Raw genomic sequence first — 17,688 nt, forward strand, 5'->3', positions numbered from 1 at the left:
CAATCATTTGAAAATTGTTTGTCAATTCTGTCAAGTGTCAATTCTTCCAAACCCATGATCACTTCCATCTCGAAAGACAAGAGTAGCAGATACATGGGAACATTGTCTCCTCCAATTTCCCTTCCAAGCCACTCGCCATCCTGGCTTAGAAATATATCACCATTCCTTCAGTGTTGTTGGGTCAGAATCCTGACATTCCATCCCTAAGGATATTGTGGGTTTACCACAGCACATGGGCTGTAGCAGTACAAAAGGGCACCCCTCCACCACCTTCTCAAGGGCAATTAGGGATGGGCAATAAATTCTAGCCCAGCCAGCAATGCCTATATTCCATAACTGAATTAAAAAAAGATGTATTCTGCTGAAAAGGCAAGACTGATCATTGTGCCCACGGAATGATTTTGCCACTTGGAATGAGATTGTAGCTGCATTGTCAAGACTCACAGCCATAGTCAAATGCTGAACACTCTCAATGGGAACCTCATGCAGGGACAGATTAAAATTTAAAGTAGAAGAAAAATGAAGCAGTTATACCTGTTAATGTTTTGCGGTGAAAAAGCGGGGTGACAGGTGACCTTGTAGAACTTTATAAAATATTGACGGGTATAGATAGGGTTAATGGTGTTGTCTTTTCCTGACGGTGGGGGCTTCAAGACTAGAGGGCACATTTTTAAGGTGAGAGGAGAGAAATTTAAAAAAAAATACACAAGGGGGAGATTTTTTACACATGGGGTGGTTCGCAAATGGAATGAACTTCCCAAGGAAGTGGTGGATGTGGGTACAATTATAAAAGCTAGAAGACATTTGGGTAGGTACATGAGCAGGAAAGGTTTGGAGGGATATGGGCCAGGAGCAGGCAGGTGGGACTAGTTTAGTTTGGGATTATGTTCAGGATGGACTGGTTGGACTGAAGGGTCTGTTTCTGTGCTGGATGACTCTATAAGGGGTGATGGTTGAAAAAAAAACTTCTGTATAACTTGACTTGCCAAGCACTTGCAATGGGATATGCCAACTTGGTTTGACATCTGAGTCATAGGTAGCAAGAACTGCAAAAATTGGTCTCAGACAGCTTCTGAGACAATGTGTGTGGGAATATTGTGAGCAGTTTTGGGCCCCGTATCTAAGGAAGGATGTGCTAGTGTTGGATGGGATCCAGAGGAGATTTACAGGAATGATCCTGGGGTTTAAGGGCTTGTCATATGTGAAGCAGCTGAGGACTTTGGGTCTGTACTCAATGGAGTTTAGAAGGATCTGATTGAAACTTATAAAATACTGAGGGGCCCGGATAGAGGGGACATGGAGAAAATGGTTCCACTTGCAAGAGAGACTAGGACCCAAGGCAACAGCCTCAGAGGAAGGGATGACCCTGCAGAACTGAGATGAGGAGGAATTTCTTCACCCAGAGGGTGGTGAATCTATGGAATTCATTGCCACGGAGGGCTATAGAGGCGAAGTCATTGTCTGTATTTGAGGCAGATTTGGATAGGTTCTTGATTGGGGAGGGAATCAAGGAGTACGGGGACAAGGCAGGAGAACAAGGCTGAGAAACAATTCCTCCCCCCCAGCCCCCTCTCTGATGAAGGGTCTAGGCCCAAAACGTCAGCTCTTGTGCTCCTGAGATGCTGCTTGGCCTGCTGTGTTCATCCAGCTCCACACTTTGTTATCTCGGATTCTCCAGCATCTGCAGTTCCCATTATCTCAGCCAGAAGCAAAAGCTGGAGCAGATTTTATGGGTTAATGGCCTAATTCTGCTCCTATATCTTGTGGCCTTATGGTAACGTACAAGCGTTCACATATTATGGTACACCTGAGGCAGCTACTGGGAAAACTGATTAAGAATTTTCCAAGACAACAAACTGTGAGGCTGGATGAACACAGCAGGCCAAGCAGCATCTCAGGAGCACAAAAGCTGACGTTTCGGGCCTAGACCCTTCATCAGTGAGGGGGATGGGGTGAGGGTTCTGGAATAAATAGGGAGAGAGGGGGAGGCGGACCGAAGATGGAGAGAAAAGAAGATAGGTGGAGAGGAGAGTATAGGTAGGGAGGTAGGGAGGGGATAGGTCAGTCCAGGGAAGACGGACAGGTCAAGGAGGTGGGATGAGGTTAGTAGGTAGATGGGGGTGCGGCTTGGGGTGGGAGGAAGGGATGGGTGAGAGGAAGAACAGGTTAGGGAGGCAGAGACAGGTTGGACTGGTTTTGGGATGTAGTGGGTGGAGGGGAAGAGCTGGGCTGGTTGTGTGTTGCAGTGGGAGGAGGGGACGAACTGGGCTGGTTTAGGGATGCAGTTGGGGAAGGGGAGATTTTGAAACTGGTGAAGTCCACATTGATACCATTAGGCTGCAGGGTTCCCAGGCGGAATATGAGTTGCTGTTCCTGCAACCTTCGGGTGGCATCATTGTGGCACTGCAGGAGGCCCATGATGGACATGTCATCTAAAGAATGGGAGGGGGAGTGGAAATGGTTTGTGACTGGGAGGTGCAGTAGTTTGTTGCGAACTGAGCGGAGGTGTTCTGCAAAGCGGTCTCCAAGCCTCCGCTTGGTTTCCCCAATGTAGAGGAAGCCACACCGGTACACTGGATGCAGTATACCACATTGGCAGATGTGCAGGTGAACCTCTGCTTAATGTGGAATGTCGTCTTGGGGCCTGGGATAGGGGTGAGGAAGGAGGTGTGGGGGCAAGTGTAGAATTTCCTGCGGTTGCAGGGGAAGGTGCCGGGTGTGGTGGGGTTGGAGGGCAGTGTGGAGCGAACAAGGGAGTCACGGAGAGAGTGGTCTCTCCGGAAAGCCGATAGGGGTGGGGATGGAAAAATGTCTTGGGTGGTGGGGTCGGATTGTAGATGGCGGAAGTGTCGGAGGATGATGCATTGTATCCGGCGGTTGGTGGGGTGGTGTGTGAGAACGAGGGGGATCCTCTTTGGGCGGTTGTGGCGGGGGCGTGGTGTGAGGGACGTGTTGCAGGAAATGCAGGAGACACGGTCAAGGGCGTTCTCGATCACTGTGGGGGGAATGTTGCGGTCCTTGAAGAGCTTGGACATCTGGGATGTGCGGGAGTGGAATGTCTTGTCGTGGGAGCAGATGCGGCGGAGGCAGAGGAATTGGGAATAGCGGATGGAATTTTTGCAGGAGGGTGGGTGGGAGGAGGTGTATTCTAGGTAGCTGTGGGAGTCGGTGGGCTTGAAATGGACATCAGTTACAAGCTGGTTGCCTCCCCAAGGAAAAAAACATCCCCTCCCCCCACTGCACCACACAACCAGCCTAGCTCTTCCCCTCCACCCACTGCATCCCAAAACCAGTCCAACCTGTCTCCGCCTCCCTAACCTGTTCTTCCTCTCACCCATCCCTTCCTCCCACCCCAAGCCGCACCCCCATCTACCTACTAACCTCATCCTGCCTCCTTGACCTGTCCGTCTTCCCTGGACTGACCTATCCCCTCCCTATCTCCTCACCTATACTCTCCTCTCCACCTATCTTCTTTTCTCTCCATCTTCGGTCCGCCTCCCCTTCTCTCCCTATTTATTCCAGTTCCCTCCCCCCATCCCTTTCTCTGACGAAGGGTCTAGGCCCGAAACGTCAGCTTTTGTGCTCCTGAGATGCTGCTTGGCCTGCTGTGTTCATCCAGCCTCACATTTTGTTGTCTTGGATTCTCTAGCATCTGCAGTTCCCATTATCTCAAGAACTTTCCAACATGTGTAAAACCTTTCACCTGGTAGGACTCAAAAATACATTGAAAATACTGGCAGCTCTTTTACATACTGTTAATGTTCGGTTTACGCTACAGAGTAATACACTGGGACTGCTGTGTATATAAAATCCATTACCAGCTTAGAATATTAAAATCTAAATTGAATCGTTTTCAACTTTGTTTTCCCATGCGGAGTATTTTAATAGCTGGCACATGCGCTACTTTGGTGGCTGAAATGATGTGTCAATCAAGGGAGAGGAGAGCAGATTTATGCCAAATCCTACACACACGCTTTCCGCGTCCTAACGTTTCCCGAGCAACCGCTGGGTGTGCTCCGCCAGGCCCTGGATTGCTTCGTTTTCGCTTGCAATTGAAAAAGGTCAAGTTCGTTTGTGGTGAGGTGTTAAAAAATGCCGAAAAAGAACGTGAAGAAGAGCAGCAAAAGGAGGTGAATCTGTGCGTTGAGAAACGGGCAGAGAAGACAACGGGAGGGAGGGGAGAGGGGGGCAGAGAGAGAAACCGGGGGATGGAGAAGGAGTGAAAAAAGAAACCAATAGAGAGAGACAGATAGCACAGGTAAAAAGCAACAAGAAAAAGGCTAAAGAATTACAAGTTAAAGGAAGAGATTTCTAGATAAAAGAGCGTATCTGAGATGAACAGTGAGCAAACCTGGAACATGAGAGAATTAGTGAAATATCACACTGACAGAGAAACAGTTAAAGCGACAAATAAAAACGGAAACAAAAATAATTCAAACGATCTGTCGCCAGTAAATGAGTGTTTGATGTGACCCTGTAGAGCAAACTTAGAACAGAAATTACCGGAAGAACACAGCAGGTCAGACAATATCTGTGCAGAGAAGGCAGAGTTTCCGTTTGGAGCCCAGTGACCCTTCTTCAGAATCACTTGTAGCTCGGAAGGTCGTTTCTATGCTGAAGGGGTGGGAGGAGGAAAGGATAGATGGAGATGAAGCCCAGAGACTTCCTGCTGAAGGCTGAGAAGGGAGGGGAGAGGAATATATATCTGGCATTCTGTTTGAGGTGGTGGCAATGATCCTTTGTACGTTGATGCTGGTGGGATGGGAGGTGAGGACTGGGGGATCCTATTGCTGTTGTGGAAGGATTGAGAAGAGGTGAGTGCCTGATGGATCAGACCTGACAGGGGCTCTGTCGACAATGGTGCTGGGGAATCCCTGGTTGAGAAAGAAGGTGGATATTTTGGAGGCTTCCTTGTAGAAGTTGGCATCATAGGGACAGATATGACAGAGACGGAGGAAGTGGGAGAATGGAATAGAGTCTTTACATGAGGCAGGATGTGAATACACATAGTCAAGGTAACTGTGGGAGTGAGTGGGCTTCTAGCAGGTACTGGTGTCCAACCTATCCCCAGAAATGGAAATAGAGATGTAGAGGAAGGGGAGGTAGGAATCCGAGATGGACCAGGTGAAGGTGAGTGCGGGGTGGAAATTGGAAGTGAAATTGATAAGCATTTCCAATTCTGGATGAAGAAGGGAAGAAGCAGTGATGATGTCATATGTACTGGAGAAAAAGTTGTGGGTGGGGGCCAAAGTAAGATTGAAACAAGAAAAGGGAGGTTATGGCCTAGTGGTACTATCATTGGACTGTTAATCCAGAGACCCAGATGTTATTCTGGGGACTCAGGTTCGAATCCTGCCACAGCAGATGGTGGAATTTGAATTCAATAAATAGCTGGAATTAAGAGCCAAATGATGACCATGAATCATTGTTGATTGTCAGGAAAAACCCATCTGGTTCACTAATATCCTTTAGGGAAGGAAACTGCCATCCTTACCTGGTCTGGCCTATATGTGACTCTGGACCCACACCCACAGCAATGTGGTTGACTCCTCAATGCCCTCTGGGCAATTAGGGATGGGCAATAAATGCTGCCTGGTCAGAGATGCACTCATCCTGTGAACGAATAAAGAAAAAAAAGTTCCACGTACCTGGGAGGTCTGTGGGTATCCATGGTCACACCACTGACCTGAAGAAAGTGAGACGGGTTAAAGGAGAAGTTGTTAAGGGTGAGAATGAGCTTGGCCGGGAGGCAGAGGGTGGTGGGAGATGGGAACAGTTCATGCCTTTTCTCCAGGAAGAAGCAGAGAGCCCTGAGACAATCCTGATGGGGAAAGGGGGGGAGGTGGTGATGGATGTGTAAAGGGAATGCATGTCCATGGTAAAGAGGAGGTGGCTGGAGTCTGCAAACTGGAAACTTTGAAAGTGACATAAACCTTGAGCAGACGTAAATGAGGAGAGACTGGACAAGGGGGAATAAAAATCAGGTTGAGGTAGGAAGTGATGTGTTCTGTGGGCCAGGAGCAGGGAGAAAAATGGATCTGCCAGGACAGTGCTATTTATGGATCTTGGGAAGAAGGCAGAATCTGTATTAATCCACTGCTGTTCCTTCTCTGAGGGCATTTTGTGTAGCAGTTTAGAGGCAGCTTTTATCTGCAACTAGCTCCATTACTGTAATTTATTATGGACCAGACCAAACCCTCAAAAACATGTAAAGCATAAACCCCAGACTCTTACTTATTTTAAAGGCAAGTTCCAGGCATTGCATTCTGGATGCAATTTGATTGGGCAAACTGCTAGACTTTAAGCAAAACATACTTTATTTATACAGTATGGTTAAAATACAAACAGAAGAAAGGATTGGAATAACAACTCTAATGGAAAACTGAACAGGATGGTAGGTTATTGATCTAGGAAACAGCAACTGTTCCAATGCAGTAACATCCTGTAAAAATACCCTTAGCAATAGCAAATTCAGTAAAACAGATTGACTCACATGTAATTCTAGCAGCAGGAAGAGAACTCAAGCCTCTAGCTGTAGTAAAGAGAGAGAGCGAGAGAGAGACAGAGAGAGAAATAGCAGCTTTCACAGCCCCAACAGCTACTGAAAACTAAAACTAAAATTCTGGTTCTGTGGGGGCCTGACTCCACCCATTCAGGCTGCATCTATTGTTCCAACTTTTAAAACGGGATCCAAGGCCTCACAAGCTGTTTACTTTATTGGATTGAAGCAGACCTCTCAGTGCTTTGGTCTCAACCTCTCTTCATAAAACAAAACCAGGACAAAATACACCTCTTAAAGCAATGGTGTCATCACAACCTGCTCTAGGATTGTTTGAAGGGTATAGCACAGAGGGAGCCTTATTCTACCAAATCTATATGGTATCTTTCTTTGGAGTATTTCATAAAACGTAGGAACGTAGGATCAGGAATAGGCCATTCAGCCCCTTCAGCCCAATCCACCATTTAACACGATTTTGGTTGATCTGTGGCCTGACGCAAATAGGAGATGCATCCATTTCCCTTAATACCTTTGATTAATAAATGTGTCTGTTTCAGATTTAAAACTAACAACTGATCTAGCGTCAACTGTGGAAGAGTTCTAAACTTCTACTTAATTTTGTGTGTTGAAGTGTTTCCTAACATCTCTCCTGCACAGTCTAGCCCTAGTTCTCAGACTAGGTCTAGAGTCCCCAACCAGCAGAAATATTTATCCACAGAAATTGCTGGAAAATCTCAGCAGGTCTGGCAGCATCTGTGGAGAGAAATCAGAATGAATGTTTCAGATCCAGTAACCCTTCAGAACTGAAGAACTTTCTTAAAACTATGTTGTACTCACTCCAAGGCCAATCTATCCTTCCTATGGTGTGGCTGAGTTTGGCAGAAATGGGCCCTAATGGGTCCTTCTAACTGTGCTGTACCTCGTTTAATGAACTATACAGAGATAATCTTAGAGATTTACTATTACCAGTGATTATCAGACTTTAGTTAATGCTGAACTCAGAAATGTGCAATTTACTTTTGAAAGTTCTGTATTTGAATGATCCATCACAGAAGTAATAAAAACAAAACACTGCATTCTCCTTTTTTACAAAAGTTCTAGTCCTACCCCTGGTGAGAAGACGGCGGATGTTACGAAAACTGTTAACATCAAGGAAATGCAAAATCAAAATGAAGCCTCTCTTCAGGGATATGCGAACAAAAAGCCCAAAAAGCAGGCAAAACAAGCATTGACTAAACAGCAACGAAAAATCGTAAGTATGATAATTCTATTCCTGTTTATGAGGTACAAAGTAGCATTTGTACTAGTTTTGTAACAACAAGGTCAGAAAGTTTGAGGATTCTAAGGAAGCAGAGGAATATCTGATTTGATTGATTTATTGTGTCAGGTACCTAAGTACTGTGAATAACTTTGTTTACAAGCAGTACAGACAGGTGATATAGATCATAGGGTGAAACAAAAACTGGACAGAGGCATACAGGTCACATTAGGAACACTGTGTGCTAAGCATTATCAACATTAGCAAGATCAGCATTATTTGAAGTTAAAGAGTCCATTCATCAGTGTAATAAAGGCAGGGAAGAAGCTGTTCTGGTGCATCTGTTCAAGCTTCTGTGCCTTTTACCTGATGGAAAAGGTTGTAGGAGATCATTACCAGGGTGCGATGGGCCTTTGATAATGTTGGCCGCCTTTCTGTGGCAATGGGCCGTGTAAATGGCGTCCATGGATCGGAGGTTGGATGGAATAATAGTGAGACTTCTCCAGCTATTCCACCATCTAACTAGATCATGACAGATCAATTTCTTAAACCTGTTGACCCACCTTGGTTCCATAGCTCATCATATCCCGACCTAAAAAAAATCAGTCACAGTTTTGAAATTTTCAGTTGTTTTTCTGTCCACCTACAGTTTGGGGAGAGTGTTCAAGATTTCCATGACACTCTGTGTGAAGGTGAACCATTTGACCTCATGTCTGCATGGCCTCCACTAAATCTACAGTAATGGCCCCTCAATCTGCACTCTCTTCATGAAAGGAAAGGAAATAGCTTCTCTCTGTTCGGCGAGCAGCTCATTTAACCATTCTAAACATAGATATATTAATTGGTTAGACACATAACGAGGTTGTTTGGCTTGTTCTACTCATTAGAGCTCTCTGCAAATTTGTCTCTTACTAGTGATGATCAGTGCAATTCTGTTGTAGAATTATAGAATCCTTGCAGTGTGAAAGCAGACCATTTGGCCCATCAAGTCCACATCAACTCGCTCAAGAGCATCCCACCCAATCTTTTTCCCTGTAACCCTGCATTTCCCATGACTACCACCTACACATTCCTGGGCACTATAAGCAATTTGCTTGGCTGATCCACCTAGCCTGCACATCTTTGGACTGCGGGAGGAAGCTAGAGCACCCGGAGGAAACACAAACAGACACAGAGAATGTGCAAACTCCACACAGACAGTCGCCCAAGACTGGAATCAAACTCAGGCCCCTGGTGCTGTGAGGCAGCGTGCGAGCCACAGAGCCACTGTGCCACTCTGGTGTGTAGTATGCCTTAATTAAGCAGGAGGTGAGATAGGCACCTAATCAATGTGGTGCTGAGCATTTCCAGGAGGCAGGGACTCTCTGCAGAACAGAGACAAGTAACAACAATGATGGGGACTACCATTACCTCATCAAACAGAGCAGGCAGTCCCTCAGAGGGCCTGTAGAATAAATGCATGAGACAGGGGAAAAACTGAGGTGATGTGCATGATTGGGTGAAAGACACCAAAAGACCTCATTCATTTTAATAATTGAAAAATTTTTAATTGCTGTACAGAGTACCATAAAGCCATCAAACTGGATTCACCAAAGAAAATAGAGTAAGGCAGGAATAAAGTAAGGAAGTGATGCTGCACTTCTACAAATCAATGGTCAGACTGCATTTGGAGAATTGTGTTCAGTTCTGGACATCTTATTTAAGGAAGGAAGTTAAAACCCAGGAGATGGTGGAAAGGAGGTTCACTAGAACAATGCTTATAGATGCAAGGAAATTTAGAAACAAGGAAACATTAGAGAAATTGGGCTTATTCTCCTTGGAGAAGGGAAAATTAAGAGGTAATCTTATGGAGGTGCTCAAAATGATGAACAGTTTTAAAAGGATGAAGAAGGATATTCTGTATCCATTGGATAGTATGTCAGTAACTAGGGTCACAGTTTTGAGATTGCCACCTGGCGAGCTCGGAGTGAGATGAGGAGAACCTTCTTTTCTCTGAGAGTTGATAGGATTTGGAATGTGCTGCCTGGGATGGTGGTGGAGGCGGATTCTGCAGGAGATTTCAAAAGAGAGCTGGAGATAAATTGAAAGGGATGAAGTTAGAGGGCTATAGGAATAGGGCTCAAGAATGCAACTAACTGTGTAGCTGTTTCAGGAGCTAGTACAGGCACAATGGATTGAATGGCCTCCTTCTACACTGTAAAATTCTATGATTCTATGTTTCTATGAAATATAATCTTAACAGTCCAAGCCCATCAACAAGCCCTGCAGGAGTTTTATGGGCCATTGAGACGAGGCAAGTGCCTTCCTTGGTCCATTCAATTCACCTAAAAAATCGCAAAACTTGTCCTTTAGGCATCAAAATCCAGAGACCGCTTCCAGGAGCGTCATTTTAAAATCATGCCTGCATCAGGTCCTCTACTAGTGTAGCAGATAGTGAAGGGGACTGTCGAAGAATGCAGCAGAATATAGATAGATTGGAGAGTTGGGCGGAGAAATGGCAGATGGAGTTCAATCCAGGCAAATGTGAGGTGATGCATTTTGGAAGATCCAATTGAAGAGTGAACTATATGGTAAGTGGAAAAGCCCTGGGGAAAATTGTTACATGGAGAGATCTGGGTGTTCAGGTCCATTGTAGCCTGAAGGTGGGAATGCAGGTCAACAGAGTGGTCAAGAAGGCATACGGCATGCTTTCATTCATCAGACAATGTACTGAGTACAAGTGTTGGCAGGTCATGTTACAGTTTTATAAGACTTTGGTTCGGCCACATTTGGAATATTGCGTACAGTTCTGGTCACCCCATTACCAAAAGGATGTGGATGCTTTGGAGAGGGTACAGAGGAGGTTCACCAGGATGTTGCTTGGTATGGAGGGTGCTAGCTATGAAGACAGTTTGAGTAGATTAGGATTATTTTCATTAGAAAGATGGAGGTTGAGGGGGAACCTGACTGAGGTCTACAAAATCGTGAGGGGTATAGACAGGGTGGATAGCAAGAAGCTTTTTCCCAGAGTGGGGGACTCAATTACTTGGGGTCATGAGTTCAAAGTGAGAGGAGGAAAGTTTAAGGGAGATATGTGTGGAAAGTTCTTTACACAGAGGTTGGTGGGTACCTGGAATGCATTGCCAGTGGAGATGGTAGAGGTGGGCATGATAGTGTCATTTAAGATGTATCTAGACAGATAAGTGAATGGACAGGGAGCAGAGAGCTACAGATCTGTGTAAAATAGGTGACAGGTTTACATAGAGGATCTGGATTGGCGCAGGCTAGGAGGGCCGAAGGGCCTGTTCCTGTGCTGTAATTTTCTTTGTTCTTTGTACTAGTAGACAACTGAAATTCCAGCCTCTGGTATCTCAGTGTATGTGGCCTCACTTATAGCCATGTATAGATACGTTATCTGTGTATTATACAGAACAATTGTAACTTATGTACTTAGAGACACACTGTTTGTACAAATTGTAGAATGTTGAACAGCAAAACAAACCTGTGTTTTACATGTTTTGGAAAAGGAGGAGCTTGAAAAAGCAAGCACACGATTCCAGAGTAATTCCAAAGAATATGAGCAGTTTTTGAATCGAATGGACAATTGGCTGAAGACAAACCACCAACAGGCAATGAAACTGTTTTCCATGTATGACAGGATTGGGAATGGGATTCTGCAGTACGATGAATTTAAACTTGGTAATGACTGTCCCTCCTTTACAACAGTATTTATCGTTTAACTAATAGCAACTTCTGCGGAATGCACTTCCTCAAAGGCAGGTGGAATCAGATTCAAAAGTAACTTTAACAAGAAATTGGAAATATTCTTGAAAAGGAAGAATGGTGAAAGATCTTGGAAGTTGAATTTAGTGTATATTACAAAGAGCGTGACATGATGGACTGAGTGATATCTTGTTACACTTTCACAATCTGAAGACAAAACGACAATTTTCATTAGTACACAGATAACTCTGAGCTTTGCCTTCCCATGACAAGTCCTGCTCCCTCCATGGCGTTTGTGTTGTCAGAACATTTGTTCAACATCCATCCCTGGATGAATTGATAATTCCTCCTGTTATAACTCTGCTGTATCCTTTGTTCTCTTACCACCAACTTTATCCTCATCTCGGCCTCTAGCTCAGGCCAAAACATACTGTTTTATTCATTCACAGGATGAGACCACCTCCGGCTGGGCCAGCATTTATTACCCAGGGGGCACTTAAGTGTCAACCACCGGATGGGTTTTCCCCAGACAATGGTTTCGTGGTCATTATTAGACTCTTAATTTTAAATTTATTTTTCTAAAAAAGGAATAAATCCAAATTACACCAGCTGCTGCAGTGAGGTTTGAACCCGGATCTGTGGAAGCATTATCTGGGTTGCTAGATTAATAGGTCTAGCAACAGTACCACTAGGCCATCGCCTCCCCATCTTTGTAACTACACTGCCCTGTTTGACCTAAACCGAGCTTCCATACTCCACACCCTCTTTTTCACAAAGGCCATCTACTTACACATCAATAAGATCATCTGTTTCCACTACTGGCCCAGCCCATTTGCTGTTGAATTTTAATTCATGCCTTTAAACCTTCGGATTTGATTATTCCAACCTACTTTGTATCAGGTTTCTATCTTCCTTAAACTGGACTAATCCAAAACTCAGCTACCTGTATCCCAATTCACATCTGTGAAGTCTCATTTACAGATCACTCCCGCATTTTATTCATTATTTCTTTGATTTTTCATGGCATTGCTGACAAGGCTAGCTTTTGTTGCCTGTTCCTAATTGCCTTTGAACTGAGTATCTTACTAGGCCATTGCAGTGGAAAGTTAAGAATCAATCACATTGCTGTAGATCTGCAGTCACACAAACTTGGTGAGGCTGGCAGATTTCCTTCTCTAAAGGTCATGAGTAAACCAGATGGGTTTTATATCAATCAGCTGCGGTTTCATGGTTACCATTACCGAGAGTAGCTTAAATTTCCAGATATCTGATAATCTGATGTCTGCAGCGCATGACTCTGGGCCTATGGATTACTTGCACAGTGACATAACAAATTTGCCACCATCTCCTGAGTGACCATCAATTCCCCAATCTTCAAATCCTCATTTTTCATTTTGTTCAATTGAATAATTTTGGCCACATATGAATCTTCACTTCCTTCATCCACCTTTGGTTGCTGGGCCTTCTGCTGTCTTGGCCCTAGTCTCTGGAATTCCTTTCAGTAACCATTCCATGTCTCTACCTCACCCCCCCCCCCCCCGCCGCCACCACCCCACCTCTCTCTCCCACCTTTAGCTACTCACATAAAGCTTTCTGTTTGATAAAAATTTTTAGTCACCTATACCAATGTCTTTTCCAATGGCTTGGTGTCAATATATTACTGTTTATGTTGATGACAACTGTTACAAAGTAGTGTAGAGTGTATGGTTCCTTTAAGAAATAAAGTGTTTTTCTAAGCTTAGAGATTTATACAGGGGGGAAAAGAAACTGTCTGTATATAGCTGAAGATGTACAGCCAGGTCTGAAATTGAAACATGTATCAATTGACTGTGTGATTGGAAATCCTAGGTTTGTTTTAATATTTTGGCAACCAGCTGGAATTAGCCAATTAATTTAAAGTAAGCACATAGCGACTGAAAACCAACTCAATTTAAACCTGAGATAACAAGGTGTAGAGCTGGATGAACACAGCAGGCCAAGCAGCATCAGCGGAGTAGGAAGGCTGATGTTTCGGGCCAGGACCCTTCCTCAGAAAAAGAAGAAGGGTCTAGGCCTGAAATCTCAGCTTTCCTGCTCCTTTGATGATGTTTGGCCCGCTGTATTCATCCAGCTCTATACCTTGTTTTCTCAGATTCTTCAGCATCTGTAGTTCCTACTATCTCTGAATTTAAACCTGATGGTTTTGACTACTTCTGACCAACGCTATTAGAAGAAACTTGATATGTCATCCAAGATATATAAGGAGAGGGTTTTTGAAAATCAGTGTGAGAGCAAACCACCATCTCAGAAATAAGTATGTAGCTCTCACAAGAAATCACTAAGTTCTCTAAAAAAGCACCATCTTATCCATAAAATGTACCACAGCACTTATAGCTAAGAGTCTTCACAGAGAAAACATCCCTGACAGCAGGATTAGGTGAAGAAAGGCATTCATGGCTGGAGAGACAGTGGAGAAGGCAGAGCATTCTGGAAGAGACATTCTGTGTGGACTTTGAGAGACTAAGTTTTAATTCTTTTTTCTTAATACTTGGGTTATATAAGTAGGGTTTTTGTTTATTGGAATAGCAAACCAATAGAATTTTGTTCAGTCAGGGAATAGTTAGGAGTTGGGGGGCATTGATCGTTTTGTTAGCAGTTCTGTTAATTTGGCCACTGCTAGGGTCAAATAAACAATTTGTTACTTGTTAATTCTCAAGGAATTTCAGGGATTTTCTTTTCATTTAACCTCCCCTTCTCTGTGACAGAAGCATCTTGAGATGTTTTTACCAAGTTACGAACTTCATAAAAATGCGAGTTGCTCTCCATCTTTTCCTTCAATGGGCATTGAATTTCAACAAAAATCATTTGGTCTAATGCTGAAGCACTACTTTTATATCTTCTGACAAAATTAGTAGTGAATAGGCTATTCCCCAATCATCTCACTTTCTTCATCACCACCTTTCTCATTTTGCTGCGCAATTGTATGGTAATTTATTTCCTGAGTCATTTATTAAAACTACAAACATGCTTTCTTGAATCTTCTTTGTCCTGTTTTCTTATGCAGTTGTGTTGAAATACAAACTCGTTCTCAAAACTCTAGAACCATTTCCTTCTATCTGTTCCCCCATGCAAAATATAAGTTGTCCAAGTTTAAGCTTTGCATCAGTGAATCCTACTTCCTGATTTAGCTCCTCATCAATTCCTCATTCTTACCAGGTTTTGTGGTTTCTGACTCTAGGCCTTTGCCTTACACTTAGCTTCCCAATGATAGAAACCAGAAGGAAAATTGCCAGCTTTCCACTCCAGCCTGAATTGGATGATTTGTGGCTCAAGGGATGGGGAGTTGGTTTGGGAGAGATATCTTCCCATAAACAAATGGGATTAGTGTCTGGAAGTATGGAGCTTACTGTGAAATTTCAAATAAGCAATTCCTATTACAAAATTCCAGGGATGCGGGATTTGAAGATTCCCTGCGTAGAAGCTCAGCTACACATCTTGACCAAATTGTTGGATCAGGACAATAATGGGACCATTGATTACACTGAATTAGGTGCGGGACTTGACATTGCCAGGCAAGTACTTTTAAGGTCTTTGAGATATGCTGCTGTGAGTGAATGTAGGATTATTTAAATGTTGAGCATTTCATTCTGGTTTCAATAGCCACATTAGATTGTTGTTAAGAAATTGCGTATTGCTGATAAAAAAAATGGACTGGTTGGTTATGGTGTGATGAAAAGTGTATATGTATTGTATTTTGGAAATTTGGGTTTTAAACCAACAATGGCGAATGAGTTCCGTAAAACTAATTTTAAAACAGAGTCAAAAAAGCCATTAGGAACAGTGATCAAGCTATTTCAATTCCAAAACAACATGTGACTTCAGCCCAGTGGCTGGCAGGACCCCCGTGGTGTTAATTGATGGAATGTTTATACTGCTGTGTTTACAGCCAGAATAGAAAGCTGTTTGACTTAGAAAGTTCAAGGTCTGGGCTCAGAGGAAAACGGGAGTTCAATTCAGAAAGAAGAATGGATGCTCACACTTCAGGGGAAACTTGTCTCCCCAGTCAAAGTATTTTAGTTTGTGGAGCTTCCAAGCTAGGAAAATTTGGACAGAAATTCTCACATCGTTTAAACTGAAAAAGTTTCAAGTCATCAGAATTGTGACAGATGCATGCTGGCAGACTCAGAAAGGAATCATAAAAGTTTCTGGAGTCCAAAGAAACGAAACTGGGCAGACTCTACTATATAAAAAAAACTTTAAGAATTGAGGTAAGAATGAAATTTCTCTGAAATTGAGTAGCTATGTGAAGATAATGTTGGAAAACAGATTGAAAATTGTTTTACTGTTTACATTAAGATCTTTTTAACTGTCTTCTATGTAGAGTTTATTCCTTTTCTTCTGTGTATTAAATTTATTTTCTGTTGTTAAAAACATCTGTTGTACAGCTTCGAAAATATTTTTCAGTGATTAACCACCATAATATGCAAATATTAAACATGATCTATCAAGCCAGAATTCCTGGTGGGATTTGAGTTGTCGAGTGTACCTATCAACGGGGATCATGACAATGGTCAGTACATTACCTGCTGTGACAGTCAAATTGATTTGCTGTTTGAAATAATCCATCAGTCACAGAGTCACAGAGCTGCACAGCACAGAAACGGACCCTTCTGTTCAACTTGTTCATGCCGAGCATATATTCTTATTAATCTAATCCCATTTGCCAGCATTTGGCCCATATCCTTCTAAACCCTTCCTATTCATATACTCATCCAGATGCATTTTAAATGTTGTAATTGTACCAGCCTCCACCACTTCCTCTGGCAGCTTGTTCCACATGTACACCACCCTCTGCGTGAAAATGTTGCCCATTAGATCGCCTTTATATATTTCCTCTCTCACCTTACATCTATGCCCTTCATCAGAAATGCTTTCCTGCTCCTCTGATGCTGCTTGGCCTGCTGTGTTCATCCAGCTCAACACCTTGTTATCTCGGATTCTCTAGCATCAGCAGTTCCTATTATCTCTCTTATACTGATGCCCTCTCATTTTAGACTCCCCTACCCTGGGGAAAAGACATATTCACTCTATCCATGCCCTGCATGATTTTATAAACCTCTATAAGGTCACCCTCTCAGCCTCTGACACTCCAGGGAGAATAGTCCCAGTCTATTCAGCCTCTCCCTTTGCTTTGGTCACATGGCCCACAAGTCTGCAACTTGCTGCTATAAAGCCAAAAGGACATTCTGCCTATCATACAAATGAGTAATATGATATATGAATTTCAGTACTGTTGTGATGCTTAGTATTAAGCAGCATATCTATGTTGCTGTTTGCAAGAGGAAGATACAGACTATACTCAAACTGCCTCTCTTGCAAAATCTCAGTGTCCAACATAATATGTAACTCTACAATCGCAAACACTGCCTAAGTAATTCCGAGGGATGAAAACAATGTCTGTTCACTTCACCATCCAATGATAAATTCTAGCTGCATATGCCAGTCTCCCAAGTTTTTTTTTAAAATGTGCATCCACAATATAACACCAAATTTTAAAAAGTCTTCTTAACTGTGTTTTTCTTTTCCCATTTTTTTCAATCTTGAGGGTATTTTTCTAGGTTTTATGATGCTTGGTTTCTATTTGTTTCAGAGATTCCACTGTTGCTATGTATGTTCCTGGCTGACAGCAAACACAAGCTGTGATGAATTACCTTGACAACCAATTTGGGATTATCAGTCAGGATCATAATGTGGCACATGTATATGTTGGAAGCTACATATAATAATACACCAGGTTCTGCATTTTGCAGACAGAAAGAACACCTAAATGTGCTATATTATCTCAACTCCACAAATTAAGTGACGGTGATATACTGGTTCATTTCTCAAGGCAATACTTGACCAATTGGAGTTGACCTACCTGGTTTAAAATTTATACAAAACTTGGCAGTTACCCACAAATCATCATTGACTGGCACATTCTCCATGCCAACACCTCTACGAATCACAGTCAACTTGGAAACCAATCATCACCTTCCTTAAACAATTAAGTGTTGCTTTGAGATAACAAGGTGTGGAGCTGGATGAACACAGCAGGCCAAGCAACATCAGAGGAGCAGGAAAGCTGGCATTTCAGGTCTAGACCCTTCATCAGAGATGTTGCTTTCTCTTTTCATTAGGATTCCTGTGAAGAACTGGCATGATGAGTGCGAGATGAAAAACCTTGACAAAATGTATCTTTTTACAGCAA

The 17,688-nt window shown here is 43.2% G+C and overlaps 1 protein-coding gene across 1 annotated transcript in view; it reads left to right on the forward strand.

Moving 5' to 3' along the window:
- The first annotated feature begins 4,014 nt into the window (after positions 1-4,014).
- The window catches only part of LOC125463795 (uncharacterized), a 35,270-nt gene continuing 21,596 nt past the window's right edge, over positions 4,015-17,688 (forward strand). The window contains exons 1-4 of the mRNA XM_048555509.2: positions 4,015-4,130; positions 7,595-7,751; positions 11,264-11,435; positions 14,887-15,010. Coding sequence (XP_048411466.1) covers positions 4,093-4,130; positions 7,595-7,751; positions 11,264-11,435; positions 14,887-15,010 — 491 coding nt within the window. The 5' untranslated portion in view covers positions 4,015-4,092. The remainder of the gene's footprint in view (positions 4,131-7,594; positions 7,752-11,263; positions 11,436-14,886; positions 15,011-17,688) is intronic.

The sequence above is a fragment of the Stegostoma tigrinum genome, chromosome 22 (genome assembly GCF_030684315.1).
Source record: "Stegostoma tigrinum isolate sSteTig4 chromosome 22, sSteTig4.hap1, whole genome shotgun sequence".
Classification (NCBI taxonomy): Eukaryota; Metazoa; Chordata; class Chondrichthyes; order Orectolobiformes; family Stegostomatidae; genus Stegostoma; species Stegostoma tigrinum.